General features: G+C 43.8%; 2 protein-coding genes across 6 annotated transcripts in view; one reads left to right on the top strand and one right to left on the bottom strand.

The window, feature by feature from the left end:
- Positions 1–13608, bottom strand: part of LOC139534041 (interleukin-15 receptor subunit alpha-like) — a 22560-nt gene extending 8952 nt beyond the window's left edge. Inside the window, exons 1-5 of one of the 4 annotated variants that reach the window (XM_071332694.1) lie at positions 13096–13608; positions 8212–8403; positions 7994–8023; positions 3324–3434; positions 2996–3184 (exon numbers count right to left, since the gene is read on the bottom strand). In XM_071332694.1, the coding sequence (XP_071188795.1) occupies positions 2996–3184; positions 3324–3434; positions 7994–8023; positions 8212–8403; positions 13096–13144 (571 nt within the window). In that variant the 5' untranslated portion in view covers positions 13145–13608. Of the gene's footprint in view, positions 1–2995; positions 3185–3323; positions 3435–7993; positions 8024–8211; positions 8404–12985 lie in introns of all 4 variants that reach the window. The other 3 variants (XM_071332692.1, XM_071332693.1, XM_071332695.1) reach the window with 3 other exon arrangements.
- LOC139534038 (splicing factor 45-like) lies at positions 12373–23550 on the top strand. Of its 2 annotated transcripts, none has more exons than XM_071332689.1 (13): positions 12373–12393; positions 15191–15606; positions 15751–15867; positions 15971–16137; positions 16367–16485; positions 16695–16748; positions 16907–17045; positions 17214–17365; positions 17832–17894; positions 18337–18413; positions 18524–18622; positions 18997–19069; positions 23127–23550. In XM_071332689.1, exons 2-13 carry the CDS (start codon positions 15478–15480, stop codon positions 23228–23230), a joined length of 1293 nt encoding a protein of 430 aa, XP_071188790.1. In that variant the 5' UTR covers positions 12373–12393; positions 15191–15477; the 3' UTR covers positions 23231–23550. The 2 variants fall into 2 exon arrangements, with proteins under 2 accessions (XP_071188790.1, XP_071188789.1); XM_071332688.1 differs by lacking the exon at positions 12373–12393 and adding an exon at positions 14706–14908.

Raw genomic sequence — 23550 nt, 5'->3', positions numbered from 1 at the left:
TTTCTAACTTGTTAACAATTTCTGCTAGTTCGTTTTTGCTACCATGTGGGTTTTAGCTTGCTTGAGTCTGCTAACTGAGGAGTGTTAATTCACCTGTTTCCATACATGTTTCATTTTAAAACATTTATCTTACAAAGGAGTTGTTTAATCTAACTGCTTAACTATTTATCTGTACATGGAATTGTATTTTTTTTTTTTTTTTTTTTTAATTCTTCTAATCTTTACAGGAAAATGCCACAGGCACTATCTGATGTGTGGAGACATTTCACTGAAGCTAATGTAGAAGGAAAAGCTGTGTACATTTTCAAATACTGTGCCAAATCATATGTGAAGATTGCAACAAAGATGCAGAATCATCTGGCCAAGTGCATAAAGTTCCCTCAGCGCTCACAACAAGCAACCTCTGACAAAAGTCCCTCTACTTCTAGTCGAGGTGAAAATGATAAATCTGACAGCTTATCGATAGCAACAGCTCATGGTCTTCCTGGAATCAGAAGGTTTTTTGACTCAATGGAGGAACATAGTCAGAGAAATGCTGATGAATGTCTTGCTCGAGCTGTGTATGCAACTGATTCACCTCTGATGCTCACAGGCAATGTGTATTGGAAGAGATTTCTGAATGTTCTTCGCCCAGCATACACCCCTCCAACCAGACATGCTTTATCTACTCATTTGCTGGATGCAGAGTTCAACAGAGTTCAAGTGAAGGTCAAGCAAATCATAGAGAAAGCAGACTGTATTGCAATCATCTCTGATGGGTGGTCGAATGTTCATGGGCAAGGAATAATTAACTACATCATCTCCAACCCTAAACCACTAATCTACAAGAGCACAGACTCAAAGGACAACACACACACCGGTCTCTACATTGCAGATGAGCTGAAGGCAGTCATCAATGGCCTTGGACCACAGAAGGTATTTGCACTGGTGACAGACAATGCTGCGAACATGAAGGCTGCTTGGTCTAAAGTGGAGGAGTCCTACCCTCACATCACACCCATTGGCTCTGCTGCTCATGCATTGAATCTGCTCCTCAAGGACATCAAGGCACTGAAGACAATGGATACACTCTACAAGAGAGCCAAGGAAATGGTTAGGTATTTGAAGGGTCATCGAGTTTTATAGCAGCAATCTACCTCACCAAGCAAAGTGAGAAGAATAAGAGCACCACATTGAAGCTGCCCATCAACACCTGTTGGGGTGGTGTTGTCATCATGTTTGAAAGTCTCATGGAGGGGACGGAGTCGCTCCAAGAAATGTCCATATCACAGTCTGCTGATATGGACAGCGTCCCATCAAGAGGATCATCCTGGATGATGTATTATGGGAGAGCGTGGTAAGCAGCCTGAAACTCCTGAAACCTATAACAGTAGCCATTGCACGGATTGAGGGAGACAATGCCATCCTGTCTGATGTTCAGACTCTGCTTACAGGTTTAAGAGAAGAAGTCTGTACTGCCCTGCCCACTTCACTGTTGCTCCAAGCAGAGGAAAGTGCAGTTCTGAAATTCATCAAAAAGCGTGAAGACTTCTGCCTGAAGCCCATACACGCCGCAGCGTACATGTTGAACCCCAAGTATGCTGGCAAAAGCATCCTGTCTGGTGCAGAGCTCAACAAGGCCTGTGGTGTCATCACTACCGTGTCTCGCCACCTTGGCCTGGATGAGGGCAAGGTTCTTGGCGAAGTACACTTCCAAGCAAGGGCTTTGGGATGGAGATGCAATATGGCAGTCATGCCAAAATATCTCATCAGCCACCTGGTGGAATGGACTTTGTGGATCTGAGGCTATTTCCCCTGTTGCCTCCATCATCGGGCGGCAGGTAACCTAGTGGTGAGAGCGTTGGGCCAGTAACCAAAAGATTGCTAGGTCGAATCCCCGAGCTGACAAGGTAAAAATCTGTCGTTCTGCCCCTGATCAAAGGCAGTTAACCCACTGTTCCTAGGCCGTCATTGTAAATAAGAATTTGTTCTTAACTCACTTGCCTAGTTAAATAAAAAATGTAAAAATATAAAATTCTCCAAATCCCACCAACATCAGCCGCCTCAGAGCGCAAGTGGTCCTTGTTTGGGAACACACACACCAAAGCACACAACAGGCTGACCAATACACGGGTTGAAAATTTGGTGGCCATCTGGGAAAATGTTTGTCTTTTTGAGCCTGACAACGAGCCATCCTCAACAAGGTTGGAAAGTGACAGTGAAGATGAGGCCTCAGAGTCTGATGTTCAAGAGGTGGACATTGAGGAGGTCCAGGGAGAAGACATGGAAGCCTGAGAGGAAGACAACCAAAGCTTTAGTTTCTAGACTATAATTTTACAGATGTATGTTGAAAACGTTTTTGGGAGATTGGGGATCATTCAATATTCCCTTTCTTTTGTTGTTTAGTAAAATCATCCCATGTGAAGAGTCAACTCATTTAATTAAAGTTCAATTCATAACAGATACATTTGGGAGACTGAATGAACTGAACACAAGCATGCTGGGTGGGGAAATAAAAAAAACTCATGCCACCCTTCGCCAGCTCATATCTGTGTGAAGCTGGATTCCGTGCTCTCGTCTGCATTAAAACCAAATATAGATCGAGGTTGGATGTGACAGCAGAGATGAGGTGCGCACTGTCGACCACGCCCCTGACTTTGAGAAGCTCCGACACTACATGCATCAAGCACACCCATCTCATTAGTGGTGTTGAGAAAAGATACATTGTCAGACTAATTTGCAATGGACTGTCATAGCCCCAAATACAAAAAGTAACATTGGCTGTTAATTACATTTTAATTTAAAAAAAATTACATGGTTGGGGCCATGAGAATTTTCAGATATCAAAATGGGGTCGTGGGCCAAAGAGTTTTGGGAACCCCTGGTCTAGCATGAACAACAAAGAACAGTACACCAGAATGGACCATTACCCAACACAGATCCTTAAATAAATGCAACAAAAATATATCTGTACTATTCAGTAGAGTGATATACTATGGGACAAGTCTCCTTATACCGTCAACTGGATACTGACTGGAGGTTGGGGCTCTGTTGGAGACACAGTAACTCTCTGATGGAGACACGGTCTTTGTGGAGACAGAGGTCACCGCACTGGACTTATCCACTGGCACTGATGTGATGTCATCGATGATGGTGGTTGTCACTGTAACCGTATTAATGACCTCTTGGGTCTTTGTGACAGGATCTAGGGTTAGAGGGAAAAGGTCAGAGTAACAGTTTTAACTGACCTGTCCAACTATACCTCATAGAGGCACATGGGACATTCATCATTAACATACAGAGAGAAGCAAGGCAGCAATTGATGAAAATTGGGAGGGACATACGCGGTGTTTGAGATAAAAGTGAACTGAGAGTGGTTGGTCTTGGGCTAACTCTCTCTGTGGGCACTGAGAGGTGCGTTGTAGGAAATGGAGTTGTCTTCTGGGTTGTTGAAGCTGTTGGGGGAGAGAGGATGAAAGAGGTCAGTCACAGGAAATCAATACAACCAGGGCAGGGACTTAAGTGCCTCCAGAGACTATTCACACCCCTTGAATTCTTCCACATTTTGTTGTATTACAGCTTGAATTTAACATTGATTGAATTGAGATTTTGTGTCAATGATCTACACACCATACCCCATAATATCAAGGTGGAATTATGTTTTTAGAAATGTTTACAAGTTAATTTAAAACGAAAAGCTAAAATGTCTTGAATGTTGCTTAACAAGTCACATTCATGGACTCACCCTGTGTGCAATAATAGTGTTTAAAAGGTCCAATGCAGCTGTTTAGCTTAATATCAAATCATTTCTGGGTAATAATTAAGTAACTTACTGAGAATTGGTTAAAAAGAAACAATTTTGCTAGGACTGTCTTGGAGGGGGAAACAGAAAATTAGCTGTTATTGGCAGAGGTTTAGAACTCTCTTTCTTATTGGTCTATAAACTAATTTACCGCATGGTGATGTCACCAGGCAGGCCAAAACGCCATCCCTCCAAAACGGGCTGAAATTTCAGACAGGCTTTTCAAACAGCTCCTACACTAAAAGGGTATTATCATCATTTTCACAGTATTAGTGTGGAAATATAGAGTACCAGTCAAAAGTTTGGACACACCTACTCATTCAAGGGTTTTTCTTTATTTTTTACTATTTTCTACGTGGTAGAATAATAGTGAAGACACAAAAACTTTTAAATAATAAATATGGAATCATGTAGTAACCAAAAAAGTGTTAAACAAATCAAAATATGTTTTATATTTGAGATTCTTCAAAGTTGTCACTTTTTGCCTTGATGACAGCTTTGCACACTCTTGGCATTCTCTCAACCAGCTTCAGGAGGTGTGCCTTGTTAAAAGCAAAAATGTATTGAATGTTGTTTAACAAGTCACATAAGTTGCATGGACTCACCCTGTGTGCAATAACAGTGTTTAAAAGGTCCAATGCAGCTGTTTAGCTTAATATCAAATCATTTCTGGGTAACAATTAAGTAACTTACTGAGAATTGGTTAAAAAGAAACCAAAATAACAACAATTTTGCTAGGACTGTCTTGGAGTGGTCTGAGTCGGGAGGGGGAAACAGAAAATTAGCTGTTATTGGCAGAGGTTTAGAACTCTCTTTCTTATTGGTCTATTAACTAATTTACCGCATGGTGATGTCACCAGGCAGGCCAAAACGCCATCCCTCCAAAACAGGCTGAAATTTCAGACATGCTTTTCAAACAGCTCCTACACTAAAAGGGTATTATCATAATTTTCACAGTATTAGTGTGGAAATATAGAGTACCAGTCAAAAGTTTGGACACACCAACTCATTCAAGGGTTTTTCTTTATTTTTTACTATTTTCTACGTGGTAAAATAATGTCACCTTTTGCCTTGATGACAGCTTTGCACACTCTTGGCATTCTCTCAACCAGCTTCAGGAGGTGTGCCTTGTTAAAAGTTAATTTGTGGAATTTCTTTCCTTCTTAATGCGTTTGAGACAATCAGTTGTGTTGTGACATGGTAGGGTTGGTATACAGAAGATAGCCCTATTTGGTAAAAGACCAAGTCCATATTATGGCAAGAACAGCTCAAATAAGCAAAGAGAAACGACAGTCCACCGTTACTTTAAGACATGAAGGTCAGTCAATGCGGAAAATGTCAAGAACTTTGAATGTTTCTTCAAGTGCAGTTGCAAAAACCATCAAGTGCTATGATGAAACTGGCTCTCATGAAGACTACCACAGGAAAGGAAGACCCAGAGTTACATCTGTTGCAAGTTCATTAGAGCCCAAATAAATGCTTCAAAGTTCAAGTAACAGACACATCTCAACATGAACTGTTCAGAGGAGACTGCGGGAATCAGGCCTTCATGGTCGAATTGCTGCAAAGAAACCATTACTAAAGGACACCAATAATAAGAAGAGACTTGATTGGGCCAAGAAGCACGAGCAATGGACATTAGACCGGTGGAAATCTGTCCTTCGGCCTGATGAGTACAAATTTGAGATTTTTGGTTCCAACTGCCATGTCTTTGTGAGACGCAGAGTAGGTGAACGGATGATCTCCGCATATGTTTGTTCACCCCGTGAAGCATGGAGGAGGTGGTGTGATGTGTGGGGGTGCTTTGCTGGTTACACTGTCAGTGATTTATTTAGAATTCAAGGCACACTTAACCAGCATGGCTACCACAGCATTCTGCAGTGATACGCCATCCCATCTGGTTTGCACTTAGTGAGACTATCACTTGTTTTTCAACAGGACAATGACACAAAATACACCCCTGGTTGTGTAAGGGCTATTTGACCAAGAAGGAGAGTGGTGTAGTGCTGCATCAGATGACCTGGCCCCCACAATCCCCCGACCTCAACCCAATTGCGATGGTTTGGGATGAGTTGGACCGCAGAGTGAAGGAAAAGCAGCCAGCAAGTGCTCAGCATATGTGGGAATTCCTGCAAGACTACATTCCAGGTGAAGCTGGTTGAGAGAATGCAAAGAGTGTGCAAAGCTGTCATCAAGGCAAAGGGTGGCTACTTTGAAGAATATAAAATATAGAACCCTTCTTTGGTTACTACATGATTCCATATGTGTTATTTCATAGTTTGATGTCTTCACTATTATTCTACAATGTAGTAAAAAATAAAGAAAAACCCTTGAATGACTGTTGACAAAAAATGACAATTAAATCCATTGTAATTCCACTTTGTAACAGAACAAAATGTGGAAAAGGTCAAAGGGTGTGAATACTTTCTGAAGGCACTGTAGGTCCCAGCCCAAGTCAAACAAACACCTGCACACAGTGTGGGGTTGGCCACAGAAACAGCTCAAATCATAGATAGAATCACATCGTGTACTCAGACGGTTGATAACCACAGTCTGATCAATGTCAGTGGACTCTTTCCCTTAGGTCAGCGTTTCCCAAACCAAGGGGTGCACATTTTGGTTTTTCCCTAGCACTACACAGCTGATTCAAATAATCAACTAATCCTCACGTGTTGAATCAGCTGTGTAGTGTTAGGGCAAAAACCAAAACGTGCAACCTTTGGGCTCCCGAGGACCAAATTTGGGAAACGCTGCCTTAGGTCCCGTGGCAATGTACAGAACGTTCCATATAATGTATCTTTCCATATACTGTATCACACAGATCAGGTACCCAAAAGGATAGGAGAAAGTGAAAGTAGTGGTGCTGAATGACAAGAAGAGGAAAGGAGAGAGGATATGTAGACTTAAGGGGCGTTCGAGACGGCGGTCAGTTATTTTTAGTCTGTGGCGTTAAAATAAATATGCACCCACTCCCCTATGGTACTTTCCATTTGCTTTCCATAGTACTTTCAAACTTGTACTTTATTTTTTTAACTGCCTTATGTTCAAACCATACAGTAACAATATGGAAACGTTGTGCAGCTGACTGATTGGCTCATTTCCCAGATATCAGAGATAATGATTTTCTCTCTCTCTCTCTACTGACAATTTACCCCAGTGTTTTACCCAAAAGGCTCGGACTTTTCTTTTTCCCTGTATGGGGGAAGTGTCTCACTGGGCTCCCGAGGACCTGCTCTGACTTGGAGCCAAGGCGAACAGGCCCCCATTAACATCGACAGGGCTGTAGTGGAGCGGGTCGAGAGTTTTAAGTTCCATGGGTACTTTTCAGCTGTCATTTACATAACAGTGGCTAACTGTGAACTTTAACACCTTCTCACAAAAGCAACAATCTTGAATGATGCCGAGAGCATCCTGACCGGTTGCATCACCGCCTGGTATGGCAACTGCTCGGCATCTGACCGGAAGGCGCTAAAAAGGGTAGTGAGAATGGCCCAGTACGTCACTGGGGCCAAGCTTCCTGCCATCCAGGACCTATATAATAGGTGGTGTCAGAGGAAAGCCCATAAAATTGTCAGAGACTCCAGTCACCCAAGTTATAGACTGTTTTCTCTGCTACCGCACGGTAAGCGGTACCGGGGCGCCAAGTCTAGGACCAAAAGGCTCAACAGCTTCTACCCCCAAGCCATTAGACTGCTGAACAATTCATAAAAATCGCCACCGGACAATTTACATTGACCCCCCCCCCCGTACACTGCTGCTACTCGCTGTTTGTTTGTTACCTATGCATAGTCACTTCGCCCCCCACCTACATGTACAGATTATTCTTGTGTTACTTTTTATTATTACTTTTTATTTTAGCCTACTTGGTAAATATTTTCTTCTTCTTGAACTGTTGGTTCCTTAACAAGCATTTTCTGATTACATATCCCTCCCATTAGGTCCCTCCGCTCTGGTGGGACCTAATGCTTGTAAATGCTTGTAAGTAAGCATTTCACTGTAAAGTCTACACTTTTTGTATTCGGCGCATGTGGCAAATGAAGTTTGATTTGCTGGCTGCTGGCTTTAATCTCATTGATCTCCCCTGACATGAAACTCACTACAACCCTTTCCTGCCATCAGGCTTTGGCATTTATTAACAACATTCCTAAATCTCTCTTTCTCTCTCTGGCAGAGACAGACAGGCAGGCAGGCATACAGACAGGCAATACTCACGTTTTATCGTAGTTGGAATGGATGGGTCAGCTGGAATAAGCATGTGAGAATCAGCCAGACAATACACACGTTTGTTCCAAATATCTAGTCTCATACCTGCTCTTTATATGTAAATGATATGCATTACAGATATAGTCTATAGTTATTGCATAATTGGAATTCCTGATCTTATAGGTGTGGCTTGTCTGTCTCAATGTGTCATAGGAGTGTCTACTTACGTATGCATATCAGTGTTGGGGGTATCCACTGAAGAACCTGACCAATCCGTTTGCACTTGATGAGATTGGAGGTCCCCGCCTTCCTCACATAGCCATCCACACACTGGTAGCGCAGAGAATCGTTTTCTTGATAACTATCCCTCGTGTTCAGGGGCTTGGTGAGCTTCCACTGAGGCAGGGGTGGGCACACGTCTGAGGGGTGATGAGAAGGTGACTAAGTAAATAAGGTGTGTTCCCATAACACTGGGGTGGAACCAAAGCCTCAGTGGCGCAGTCGCGATTTGAACATTTTGGGGGACCAATTTTGCATTTTCTGCATTCTAAAGCCCCATTGCATATGTTATTATCAGATTATTCTGCTTAACAATTAAGTACCTACTGTAATAGTTGTCCACTCAAATTGTCCAAAATAAACAAAAATAGCTTTTTAGCAAAAAACTATTTTTCAATCAATAGTTGTGCTAGGACTGTCTGGGAGTGGTCTGAGTGGGGAGGGAAGTGCACCTAAACAATGTTAACCACAATGTGGCTCAATCCACCAGAGCGGAGGGACCTAATGGGAGGGATATGTAATCAGAAAATTAACTGTTATTGGCAGAAAGGTTTCAAACTCTTTGTTATTGGTCAACTAACTTACACCATCTGGTAATGTCACCAGGCAAGCCTAAACTCCATCCATGCAACATTTGCTGATTAGGAGGTCCTGTGAAGATTTTGTGGATTGTATTTTCAACTAGCAACTATTATCATTTCACATTATCACAAAAAAAAATCACACTTTTACAGTGTCAGTTTCTTCAGTTGTAGCATAATATAATGAATAATACAGAAGAAGAAATAACTAATTTTGACTGCACTGGGGCTTTAACAATGTTTGCCATTACTCATGGGCTGCCGTCCAAACACTTAAAAGACACACCTTCGTCCACTTACTGTACCCTTGCCTTATGCCCTTCCACTTACTGTATCCTCACCTTATGTCCTTGGGGGAATCCCTGTTGCTATCTTGGAGGGCGGTCCAAATGATTAGCCAAGCAAGGGAAGTTTGCAACTTAAGCCCCCCAGCTCTCGTTTTTAGTCAGCTTTGCGAGTGTACAATTATGTTCACTCCAAGGCCTGAAACTAACCATAATTCAATTCGCGGCCATTGTACATCCACTAAGAAAAGTCTGTGAAAACTTAAAAACAACATCAATGGAGAAGTCAACATACAAGCGTAAGTAAAAACTAATGCATATAAGTTAGAAATTGTGCTACTAATGCACATGACTACACAAACACGTCTCGTAAAAGTAAATATGTTTTTGTTTGGTTATCTTTTGAGAAATTGGAGAAATAAAACATTTTCCTTCTTCACAAGCTAGGCAGGCTAACGTTAGTTAGCTAATTAATTTGCTAGCTATCATACAGTAGGAATATATTAATAATTATATATTTAATATAAGTAGACATGCACTCAATTGACTGTTGCGCATATAAAGCACCCGGTGGCTGAAAACACAATCATCGCGGGATGAACGAGTGACAAATTTCCAGCCAAGGGTGGTCCATTTAAAAATCATTCCTACCTCCCTCGCCCCTTGCCCTGTAAGTGTATACTCGTCAAACGTCATGGTTCGTCATCAGAAGTGTCCACATCATTTGAGGGCTGAGGGGATAGGGTGTGTCTTTTAAGCGTTTCAGAAGTGTCCACATAATTTGAGGGCTGAGGGGATAGGGTGTGTCTTTTAAGCGTTTGGACCGCAGCCCTGGTCTCTCTGGAAGGTTAGTAGAAAACATAGTACGAGAGGAAAGATACGTTTGAGTAGTGTTTTAAGGACAATATAAGCAAGACAATGGGTGTGAAAATGTTTAACTATTACATTTCAGAGAGCCTTTAAAAGAGCCTTCATTTGGTTGGCCCACAGATGTGGCAGGTTCCTGTCATGTCAAATAGTGTCCAACCATGGTGTTTTTTGGTAGTCTTAAAAATCTTCATGGTATCAAAAGTATACATCTCACACACATATGGTTATTGGCGCACCATGTTGAGTTGAAATGGAGTCTGAGTTTACATCCCAATATTACACTTCAATATACAACACAGAAGCTCAAAACATAAAAACCCGTAGTTTGTTTTTGAGGTGTACATGAAGAGCACTATTCAAAGATGCTCTGTTGGTCAATATTTCCCTTCAGTGAATCCCTATCATCTTGTCAACAAGCAGATATTTTTTACCAATCTGTCTGTATAGGCTTTTATTCATAACAAGTCCCAGGCATCGAATATTCTGTTTCTGTAGCATGAAGCCTCTTAATGTACAAGTACACCCCCTAATCTGTCACAGGGTCTTACCCCCAATCCACTCGTTAATGCTGTGTGCCAAGCAGAGAGGAAATAGGTCCCATTTATAGTCTTCGGTAGAACTCCCAACCTTCCAATCTCAGGGCGGACACTTTAACCACAAGGCCGCTGAGGTGGTTCCAGGTGTATTTACATTTCAAAAATCTCTCCAAAATGTATTTACATTTTTTAAATCTTTCTATCAATTTCTAAAACTTACATTTAAAAAAATGTATGGCCAAAATGACATTCTTTGATTATAGACAATAACTTTTTCATGTTTTTACGAGTGTTTGAGTTTAGGGCCATAACTGGCCTCTGTCTGCTTAGACTGCTTTCAGGGTAAGGAAACTTGGTTTCTTTCAGCATTTCTCAGACAGGAAATAGTGATTAGGCCTTCTTCCTCTGGGGACCATTTTGGAAAGAAATAATTGACCATCACTTTTTAATTAAAAACATACATTTTTCTTTACATCTACAACCCTAACACATAGGCTATGGTTGATTTAAGATAGTAATAACATGGACAATCAAGCTATTTGATTCTCTATTTTAGGTCACCTGGTAGTATCTGAAACAAATGTGTAAAACGGATTTGATGAAACTGCACTAAATAACACACAAATACACTGAGTGTACAGAACATTATTGAGTTGCACCCCCTTTCACCCTCAGAACAGCCTGAATTCGTTGGGGCATGAAATCTACAAGGTGTTGAAAGCGTTCCACAGGGAAGTTGGCCCATGTTGAATGCTTCCCACAGTTGTGTCAAGTTGGCTGGATGTCCTTTGGGTGGAGGACCATTCTTGATACACACAGGAAACTGTTGAGCGTGAAAAATCCAGCATTGTTGTAATTATTGACACACTAAAACCGGTGCACCTGGCACCTACTACCATACCCCGTTCAAAGGCACTTAAATATTTGGTCTTGACCATTCATCCTCTGAATGGCACACATACACAATACATGTCTCAATTGACTCAAGGCTTAAAAATCCTTCTTTAACCCGTCTCCTCCCCTTCATCTACACTGATGGAAGTGGATATCAATAAGGGATCATAGCTTTCACCTGGTCAGTCTATGTCATGGTTCCATGTAGAACCCTTTCGCCAGAGGGTTCTACATGGAAACAAAAGGTGTTCTACCAGGAACCAAAAAGGGTTCTCCTATGGGGACAGCCAAATAACCCTTTTTTCAAAGAGTGTATGAGAGAATGATAGTTCTACCTCGAACCAAGAAGGGGTCTTTAAATGGTTATCCTATGGGGACAGCCAAAGAACCCTTTTAGATTCTAGATAACACCTTTTAAGAGTGTTGTTCAATCTATGCAGATGGCAGCCCCCAACAGGTGAGTAGCATCCTCAACAACACACACACGTTTTTTTATTTAACTAGGCAAGTCAGTTAAGAACACATTTTTATTTACAATGACAGCCTAGGAACAGCGGGTTAACTGCCTTGTTCAGGGGCAGAATAACATATTGTTTTTACATTGGCAGCTCAGGGACTCGATCTAGCAGCTTTTCTGTTACTGGCTAAACACTCTAACCACTAGGCTACCTGCTACCCCAAATAACCCCCATGAATAAATGGCAGAAAGAAAAAAACATAATATGGTTATTATTCCGTGTGAAATTAATCAATAAATAGTAAGTAAGGGATAAAACGCAGACGTTCTGTACATTACCTTGGAATTATACAACGAGTGGGTCTAATCCCGTATACCGATTGGTTAAAACCGCATTCTAGCCGGTGTCTATTCCACAAATGACCACCTTTTAAATCAATGACGTTGAAATACGTATTTACTCTGTTTCATCTGACTGCGAAATCCACTGTCTCATCAGCTCAGACAGGTAATTTATACTGAACAAAAATATAAACCGGACAGCTATTTTTGTTCAGTATTTATACTACATCTACACTGTAAAATGCATCTAGACATGATCTCCCATTTCTTTTAGACTAGCATTTGGTTAAATGTTATTTCTAACGGTAAATGTGTGCTTATAGTATTGTTTTATTTGGTATGTGGGATAAACCGCGTAAATAAACGCAACAGAATACAAGTTTTGTAGCCGTAGCTAGCAGCAAGCAAGGGATACGAACGTTGCCACTGAGCATGGCAACCGAACATAAAGAACGAACTAATCGAACGAACGACTGGGTCGCTTATTTAGCTAGATAAATAGTTTTGCTGCTAGCAAACCTACTTATATGAGCATAAATATCGAACTAGCAACCAAAATATGAGAAAGTATACATTCGTTTATTTAAAAAAGAATCTACGGAATAAAAAATGATTATACCTGTAAATGTGTGATTTCTTTGGCAACTATAAGCGGGATAAACAACGCCGTTCTGTAAAATACATAGGAAATATTAATTCGCAAAGGGACGACGTTTATCCCTTACTATACATAATTGTAACAGACAAAATGTACTGACCTCGACTGACAGTATTGAGTCGACACACTTTGACGATAAGAAGGAGGGAAAGGAGACGCAGCCGCATGACCCCGGAGCCTGCTATTCCAATGTTTAAATAAAGGACTCACTTTCAAGTCTCTTTGATGATGAACTGAGCCACAGGAAAATAATATGCATCTCCGACCTTTTGTTATGGTCTGTGTTAACGCCGCAAACCTTTCATCCACATGACATGTGTAGCTTCCACTGGCACTTTCACTTTCATTCTCAATCTACTGTTACAACCTGGACTCAGGGTTAGAAGTAACATAGTAAATGTAAATCTTCAATATTAAAATGAGTATGATATGTTACGTTTCCTATGGTATGTATTCATTTGTGGATTTCCATCGATTTTGTATAGCTAGGTCGCTAACGTTATCAATTAAATAAAGGTTAAATAAAAAACCTAGAGGCTAGGAGTTGGGGTTAGCTAACATGCTAAGTAATGCCGAAGTAGCTAAAAAGTAGTGAGTAGTTGCAAAGCTGATAATTAGATAAAATGCCAAAGTTGTCCATGATGGGATTTGAACACACAACCTTTGAATTGCTAGACATGGCTTGTGTTGGTTGAATTCCAATATACAATCGTTAATTCCAATTGTAAGACTATGTCATAGATTTTTATAACTAACCAACGATAGACCACAGAAACATCGAAGGGACAGCAGTGGAGAAGGTGGAACGTTTTAAATTCAAGCCCTTAACCAGCAATGCAGTTAAAAATATATATTAATAAGAAATAAAAGGAACAAGTAATTAAAAAGCAGCAGTAAAATAACAATAGTGAGACTATATACAGACTATATCAAGAGAATATTCTCAAAATGGACAAATTTAATGGGAAGAAGATTAAAAGCCATGTCCCTGGTGCTTATGCTAGATTGAGGGGAGTCATCACTGGGATCCCAATATCTATGTCCACAAATTATATTAAAGAAAATGTGAAGGGAGGCAGAGTGATTAAGGCCAAAAGGTTGATCAGCAGGAAAGCGGGTCAAAGAAGTTAAAGCTTGTCAGTGATGCTGAGGTTTGAGAAAGTCGTACCAGGAAAAATACACCTAGGATTCCTTAGTTTCAATGTTAGAGAATCTGTCCCATATGCACTGCAGGGTTTTGAATGGGACATGTAGCTGTGGAGGGGCATGTAATTACGGTGAATGTGGAAGCGATGTGAAAGTTAAGTGCTGTAATTGTGGGGGAGAACACAGTGCAGCATTTGGTGGATGCCAGGTACAGAGAGAGGCTCAAAGATATCGGATTAGTCATGATGTATCGTGCGCAGAGGCCGTAAAACAAATTGGTAGAACTACAGTGCGGACTGATGGAGCTTACCTGTAGTAAATGGACCTACTTTTGGGGCTGGTGCTTCTGATGGTCCTGGCATGGTTTCGAGGGCTGTTCAGAAATCTCATGCTCATTCATGTGCAAGGTGTGTTGAACAATAGTGTCCCGTCCTCCCAGGCTGCCGGGCCTGCATGATGTAGGATCAGATAGGGCAAAGTAGTGGAATAGTGGTGCGTTTTTAATAGGTATAGGGATAGTTGGTAGGGCAATTTTTCTTGCTTTTTCCTTATCCTTTCTCATTTTGTGTCACAAAGTGTAATTAATTCACACTTCAGAACAGTAGGCAGAAACACAGGGCTAGATAAGGGAAATAGATTAGTAGGAGGCTGTGACCGGCCTCACACTCCGGTATAGTAGGTGGCAGTGTATGCACCTTGCAGTTGGTTGCGGTCCGCTAATATAATTTTAAAGAAGAAGAAGTTGACCATTTTTGATGACGTTTATTCTATCTATTTGGAAGTCCATGTAGCAAGCTATGTAGCGATATGTGCTGATAAAAAGGCACATATTCACGCATTACAACGATTTATTTGGCTACTATTTATATTTTATAAGGTGAGTATTTGAGTCTTATTTGTGGGAAATATTGTTAGTGTGCCTCTGCGACAAAAGACCGATACAATTGTTGTTGATCGTTAGTAACGCGTTAGCTAGCTGGCTACGTCCTTACAAATGCAATGTGTTTCGTTTTTTTCAACCTACTGGACTGTCTTTGGTAATGGTCTGCTCAGTGTGATGTGCGGTCGTGTAGTTGCAATCCAAACGACAGCTCTAACTATCTAACGTTATGTCAGTTACCTAACGTTATTTTTTTGTTGACACTGCTTTTATTTACAGGTCTATTTATCCTGCCACTGCCAGGACTATTTTTAAGGGACACACTCTTTTCACGCCACTACGATACAAATCATTTCCCTAGCCGGTTAGGAGAGCATTTTCGCTAACCCTAACCCTTTTCCTAACATTAAGCCTAGTGTCTGAACCTGCTACGTTAATTCTCCTGACATACTAAGTAAAGTATTATAATTTACTGCGTACGTTCTCCTAACCTGCAACGAAAAAGTTACTTCGGTATCGAAGTGGGGTGACCAAAGTGTTTCCCGTGTCTTTAAACTGAGAGAACCATGTCGCTTTACGACGACATGGGCGTCGGGAGTGCGACCAGTGACACCAAGACCGAGGGCTGGTCCAAGAATTTTAAGCTACTGCAGTCACAGCTGAAAGTAAAGAAGGCAGCTCTGACTCAGGCTAAGGTGGGTTCCAATGGCACCGCAGGTTGATGAAAGCTTGTTTCAGGAATGACTCAAAGCTATGCTTACCAAAAGCATCCCTAGCCATATCTATGAATCTTGTCTCCACATCCAGAGGTATGAATGATGTGTGTGTGTTCCCCTCAGAGTCAGCGGATGAAGCAGGGTACTGTCCTGGCTCCAGTCATTGACTTAAAGAGAGGAGGTTCCGCTGATGACAGACAGATAATAGACACACCCCCACACATTGCAGCAGGACTCAAGGTGAGGGCTGTGTGTGTTTCTGTGACACAAGTATTTGTCAGGGTATCCCATGTGAAATGTGTGTTAATTATGTGTGACTTATGTGTGTGTGTGTGTGTGTCAGGACACAGCACCCAGCGGGTTCTCCTCGGGGGATGCGCTAATCCCCCTGGCTGATGAGTATGACCCCATGTTCCCCAACGATTACGAGAAGGTGGTGAAGAGACACCGCGAGGAGAGGCAGAGGCAGAGAGAGCAGGAACGGCTGAAGGAGATAGAGGACAGAGAGAAGTACGACCTCCTCTTACCGAACAGCACCAAAGCTACACTTCTAGAACATTCAACAGGATTCTGTTGTTATTGTTGACATAAGTTAGAATGGTATATCCCTCAGGAAACTGAGGATGACGTATTGTTTATAGAAGTTTTCACACTGTAGGAATATGGACCTGACGATGACCACATCATTTCAGTCCATGTTCTGTCCTTCGTTCTGACCTCATGTGTGCTTCCTGTCCAGGAAGAGGAAGGACCGACACGAGGGCAGCAGCGCTCCGAGCGGATTCTCCCGCTTCCCCGCGGCAGAAGGAGAGTCAGATGAGGAGGAGGAGGACTATGAGAAGGAGAAGAGGAAAAGGAGTGAGTAGACTACCTCTGGTTTCACTGGTCTCCACACTGAGCCTTCACAGCAGAGTTATCATCACTATTATATGCAATTATTTAGGCAGATGGACTTGTTCTTAACTTAAGGAGTTAGGATAATGTTGTGATTACGTCAGGATAATGTGTCTGACTGTATGTGGTAACTAGACTATGTCCCTTGATTCTTACCCATGTCTCTCTTTTAGGTATGGGTGGAGCAGCCATCGCCCCACCCTCATCGCTCGTGGATAGTAGAGACAGTGAGTCATGGCTCACAAAGGGATTGGTGTCTGTCTGTTTGTTTGGGATGTGGGGGAGTTTGTCCAGTAGATAGCAGTGTTATTTTATGTTAGGATGACATTCAACATGCTTGATCAGGATGAGGTGAGTGTGTTAACTGTCTGTCTCTCCCCTCCAGGCTCGTCATACTCCTATGATGATGAGATGCGTCCCTCCCGTGGTTCTAAAGCAGCCATCCCTCCCCCCATGTACGAGGACTCCGACCGCCCCCGCTCGCCACCTGGCGGTCCCACCAACTCATTCCTGGCCAACATGGGGTGAGTATGATACCCTATTAGTTCTATGTAGTCTCACGTACCCAACTCAAAACACAACACACTGAAATAGCCTGAACACTGGCCCTCTAATGGCATCAACCTGTATAGTGCAGCCGCTCAGTGTTCTGTTCGGTGGTGTTATCTGATGTTGTGGCCCTGTCTCCCCAGAGGGACCGTGGCCCATAAGATCATGCAGAAGTATGGCTTCCGGGAGGGCCAGGGGCTGGGCAAACACGAGCAGGGTCTCAGCACGGCCCTGTCTGTAGAGAAGACCAGCAAGAGGGGTGGCAAGATCATCATAGGAGACAACACTGAGAAGAGTAACGCCACTTTCTGCCGTCTCACTGCCCTGTCTCGCTCTCTCACTCATTCCTGTCTCTCAGCTCCTGTCTTTCTCTCAGATTTCTTTCTTATCATATATATACACGCCATCTACCCCCCCCCCTTTCTCTTTAACACCAATACTCATGATCTTTCTACTAGATAAGATGGATACGAGCTTATTTTCATTGTCTCCTCTAGTTATATTAGCCTGTCCAGATGTTTTTATTTTTATCATGTACTACATAGGCCCAGAATGAATGGTCTTGGTTTCTAGTTCCAGGATTGTCTACTGTAACGTTGTTTGTAGCTGTGTGTTTGGTCATCCTCAGTCAAGATTCTGTTTTTAATTGGTATTTTTCATTCATTGATGATTTTAATCTTCAACATTTGAACTTAGTTGTGTGTGTTCTTTTTTTCCCCGTTTTGTTTGTGTTCGCGTGTGTGTGTGTTCCTCTCCTAAAGCACCAGGATCCAGTAGCCAGACGGCAGCAGCTGAGCCTTTAGGCTGGGGCTCGGCTTCAATAGGTTTGGCACTGTTACATCACTTTCTCCCTACCTTGACGCATCACATCCGGTTTCGCCCCGTGTGTCTTGTTGTCCCATGTCTGTGCTGTCTCCATCTATTCTTATTTCCTACTGTCTAATTTTCACAGGCAAATTCTAGATTTTTTGTTATACAGTTTGCTCATCTCAATGTGTGTCAAGTTTCATTATGGAACTAGTAAACACATTTATTCTGGGCCTACATTATGATGGTTGATAATCTAGAAAATATGTGCTAATTGAGTTTAAGGTTAGTGCCTGTAACCCTCTCATCATCTGATTGATAAACTAGCTTTGTTAAAACATCAGTTGTGGTCCACATTCTGGTCAAATCTACAGTCTGAGTCTCTTCCTGTTTACATTTACCAATATATTCAGTTATTTGACCTATTGTTGACATGTTCTGCTCTCTTTCTCCCATCAGTGGACCCATCCAAGAAGTCCGAGGCCAACCCCCTCACAGAGATCCTCAAATGCCCCACCAAAGTCGTGCTGCTACGGGTGGGTGCTATGTGTGTCTTTGTGTCTGTGCATGAGTATTTATTGTAAATTCTTGTGTGTTTGTTTATGTGCATAGGTCCAATAAAGTGTGTGTGTGTGTGTGTTTTTAGAACATGGTGGGCAGAGGAGAGGTGGATGAAGATTTGGAAGGGGAGACCAAAGAAGAGTGTGAGAAATACGGCAAGGTCATCAAGTGTGTCATCTTTGAGGTGAGAGGAATAAGTCTGTCTGTGTGTGTATGGTTAAGTGCTGAGTCATATTGTGTTGACTAATTAAGCAATAAGGCCCGAGGGGGTGTGGTATATGGCCAATATACCACGGCTAAGGGCTGTTCTTATGCACGACGTAACGTGGAGAGCCTAGACACAGCCCTTAGCCGTGGTATATTGGCCATATATCACAAACCCCCGAGGTGCCTTATTGCTATTATAAACTGGTTACCAACTTAATTAGCAGTAAAAATAAATATTTTGTCGTACCCGTGGTATACGGCTGTCTGATATACCATGGCTGTCAGCCAATCAGCATTCAGGGCTCGAACCACCCAGTTTATAATATGTATTAAACTATGTGTTCTCCTCAGATTGCACAGGTGACAGATGATGAAGCAGTGAGGATATTTCTGGAGTTTGAGAGAGTCGAGTCTGCCATCAAAGGTCAGCACAACCTAACGTGTTCTATGTGTTTCTATTTCCTTGAGGTTTCTGTAAGATGTGTGTGTGCTTGTTTGTCTGTATTACTATAACGTATGTGTGTGTATAACGAAGGTTGCGTATGTAACCACGGTTATGTGAGCTATATGGATCACTCCAATATATTGGTATCACTCCGCGGCGGAGGGATACATCCGAGGTGAGGATTTACAGGTTTAGTCCCAAAGAGCTGGTCTGTTCTCACTGACCGTGTCCGCTTCTCATAGGCAGCCAGTGCCCACACAGGGCACAACATGCCGAAGGGAGGCCCAGACTCCCCCACCACTGCCGGGGGGTTGTAAACAGAACCTTCGGGAGGAATGAAGGGTTGGGGCGGAGAGATATACTCCTCCCCTCGGGGTCCATCCTGTAGCACTCAGAACTTACTGAAAGAGCACGGAGCTCACCAATCCTCTTCATGGAGCTCACCAATCCTCTTCATGGAGCTCACCCACCCTCTTCATGGAGCTCACCCACCCTCTTCATGGAGCTCACTCACCCTCTTCATGGAGCTCACCCACCCTCTTCATGGAGCTCACCCAGCCTCTTCATGGAAGTGATCACTACCAAGAAAACCACCTTCATAGAGAGGTGTTTCAGAGATGCAGACTCAAACGGTTCGAAAGGCGGCTTTGCCAAAGCTGCCAAGACCACACCCAGATCCCAGCTCACCATTGAGCAGGTACTAGCTGGACGCGGGCGACAAACCCCCTTCATAAACCTGGAGAACAAGGGATATCTCCTCACCAGCCTGTCCATCCACCCCACATGGCAGGCAGATATGGTGACCAAAAACCCTCTCAGAGTAGAGGCTGCCAAGCCCTCATCCAAGCGAGACTGCAGGTATTGGAGGATATACTGCGTCCTGCATGACTCGGGCACAACCTCAATACCAGTGCACCAAGAGCAGAACAACCGCCAGCGCAACTGGTATGCCACAGTTGTAGCCGGTGCCCTTGCTCTCTGCATGGTGTTCATTACGCCCTCCTGTAGTCCTAACATGGACCATTGATGCCGTTCAGCGGCCAAGCCCACAGACTGAGGCAGTGCGGTCCCGGACGACACAGTTTCCCCGGCAGTTCGGGTCTCAGGGGCAGTTGCCAAGGTGTCCCAGACAACAAAGACAGGAGAAGGCTGAACCAGGGTTGTCTGGGCCAGTATGGGGCCACCCTGCAGCAGACGATGCTCGGCCATCGTGGTCCTGTCCAGCACAGCCTGGATCAGGGGAAAAAGAGGGGGGAATGCGTAAAGCTCCAGCCCTGGCCAATCGTGAGCCAGAGCATCCAAGCCCAGAGGCCCTGGTGGATCTGACATGGAGCACCACAGGGGGCAGTGTGCATTGCCCAGGGAGGCGAACAGGTCCACCTGCGCCCTCTCAAACTTGTCCCACAGGTGCTGCACGACCTGGTGATGTAGGCTCCAGTCCCAAGGTGGCAGGCCCTCCCTCGAGCATATCCGCTGCCACATTCAGGATGCCAGGTTTGTGTGCTGCGCGTAGACGCTAGACATCCCTGAGCCCAGAGAAGGAGCTCCCGTGCCATAAGATAGAGGCGGTGGGACCTCAGGCCACCACGATGGTTGATGTAAGCCATCACTGTGGTGTTGTCCGTTCTCACCAGGACATGTCTTCCAATCAGATGCGGAAGGAAAGACCGCAGAGCCAGCAGTACAGCTCAGAACTCTAGTGTATTGATGTGCTTGCCGCTCCAAGGGGGTAACCAACAGTCGCTGACCGACCTGCCCTTGGTCCCCTCCCCAGACGATCTGGGAGGCGTCTGTGCTGACCAGGTCCCAGCGGCACATCCCCAGCATCCTGCCCCACCTGAGAGAAAGGAGTGACAGCACCACCTCAACAGTGCCCTAAGCCCAACAGGCGTTGGCAGGTTAAGACGGATCCCGTCCGACCCTGACGAAAGTGGTCGAAGCAAGATAAGATCGCCTGAACCCTTCTGGTGGGCAGGTGTGCTCTCATAAGGACTGAGTCCAGTTCGGCCACCCTCTGGGTGGGCATCAGACGACTCTTCTTGTTGTTTACAGTAATGCCCAGCCCGCCGATTTGGGTCACGAGCATGTCTCTGTCTGACAGGACCTGGGTCCTGGTCGTGGTACAAATCAGCCAATCGTCCAGGTAATTGAGGATCAACAATCCTCGGGACGTGAGAGGAGCCAGGACAGCGTCCATGCACTTTGTGAAAGTGCGGGGTGCCAAGGAGAGGCTGAAGGGAAGAACCATGAATTCGTAAGCAGTCCCTTCGAAAGCAAATCAGAGGTACTGCAAATGAGCTGGGTGAACAGGAACATGGAAGTACGCATCCCTCAGGTCCAGCGTCACTAACCACTAGTCCCTGGACACGGCCTGTAACACGCGGGCTGGGGACAGCATGTGGAACCTCAGTACCTTCAAGTACACATTGAGGTTGCGGAGGTCCAGAATCGGTCGAAACCCTCCGTCTCTTTTTAGGACTAACAAAACACAAGTACGACAAACCATGGGCGAAGCTACAGATCAACTGCGTGCAGAGATTGGAGCACTCGAGGGGCTGGCCATGTGGACAGCCAGTAAGTATGCTTCCATGCAAGATATTACACTTACTAGTGACTTACCATGCAAACTTGAGAAAGTTTGTACCTCAAACCATACGGACGTCTGCTGAGAAAATGAAAGAGAATGTGCGTCGCGGCCATGGGGTCTATATATAGGACCAGACCCCTGCCGTGACACCGGAGTAAATCTGTAAGTCCTCACTTTGGATGTATCCCTCTGCCGCGGAGTGATACCAATATATTGGAGTGATCCAATATAGTGAAACATAATGGGTGTGTGTGTATAACGGGTGTGTGTGTATAACGGGTGTGTGTGTATAACGGGTGTGTGTGTATAACGGGTGTTTGTGTGTATAATGGGTGTGTGTGTGTATAACGTGTGTGTAACTGTTGGGTGTGTGTGTGTGTGTGTATCACTGTTACGTCTGTAATAAGGCTAACGCAGGGGCCAGTTCAAATGGGTTGTCCCAGATCAGAAAGCAGGTGAGACTGTCCCCCCAGGTGTTACATCACAGCTGTCCCAGTAACCCCCTGCCCCTCCACGCACGCCGTTACATCACATCCTCTAAGGGAACAGAAACACGGCCTACATAATATATACACCCTAGACTGGGCTGGACACACACACACACCCTATTCATTTCTGTAGAGGATAGATAATGCTACTAATACCAGACTGGACACACACACATTGTTACTATTGTTTTCCAGGTGTTTTGACTTTATTTAGACAGTAAGGAATTCAAAGGGGGAGACAGGCAAGTGGTAGAGAAACCATGGGAAAGGTGGGCACTGGGCTTGAACCCCGGTGTCCGGTGAGGAGAAGTGACTTATGCCGGGTGGTGTTACCAATACGCCACGGCTCTGCACATGTATCCATCTTTTGTCCACACATGTGCCTGTTTTACTGGGAATGTCCCGGCATTGGTGTTAGGATGAATAGATACTTGTCATCACTGCTCAAACACACACGCCCCTATGAGGTTATGTGCCTAGTGTTGATAAGGAACTCTCACAGTGTCCATCTCACTACTGTAGACTGGATGTGTATTTGAACTCTGCCTCCAGGACTGTTTGTTGTTGTTTATCTGTGACATTCTCGGGAAGGAGAAACTCCTGGGAACTTGGGTGATGTCCCGGCTGTGTTTTCCAGTGTTTGAATACCAGGAAATACGAAAGCCTCTGATAGCCACAACATTTTGCTTTTTCAAGCTTTGATAAGAATGAATTACGGTCCATGATGAAAACACTGTAGACTATCAAAGAGGAGCACCATCCCATAGACCGTGTTAGGATGACAGTATGTTTGTTCACGGTCCAAACGAACAAAACAACACAATTCCTCACTAGTCTTCACTCAATGATACATCGGCAGTGATATTACAGACCTGTCTGGCCTAAGCTGACAGAAAAGTCAAGTCAGTAGTGTTAATAAATAATGTTTGCACAGTAATAATGTTTGTTTCCTGTCTTCTAGCTGTGGTGGATCTGAACGGGAGGTTCTTTGGTGGTCGGGTGGTAAAAGCCTGCTTCTATAACCAGGATAAGTTCAGAGTGTTGGACCTGGGAGAGCAGATGTGAGACACACACGGTCCATCCCACCTGAATTGTTACGACCCGCCTCATCCATACTCACAGGGACAGAAGAAATGCTCTGACACACACACACACACACACACACACATTGGTAATCACCAGTAGCTCTTTCTGTCTCTAAGTACCCCAAACATTTATACTCTCAACAGCAGCACAATGTGTCTGTATTTAGTTTAACTTGTAGTTTCTGTTTTGCCAGCAGAAAAATCCTGTATGTGAGGTAATGAACTACTGTCTTGGTTTCTGTGTCCTGATATGAACCTGTACAATTGAAACCTGGAAATAAATGTTCCTTTTGTTTAAAA

This window comes from Salvelinus alpinus, chromosome 11 (assembly GCF_045679555.1).
Source record: "Salvelinus alpinus chromosome 11, SLU_Salpinus.1, whole genome shotgun sequence".
NCBI classification, from domain to species: Eukaryota; Metazoa; Chordata; class Actinopteri; order Salmoniformes; family Salmonidae; genus Salvelinus; species Salvelinus alpinus.
This window is presented reverse-complemented; position numbering and strand designations above follow the sequence as displayed.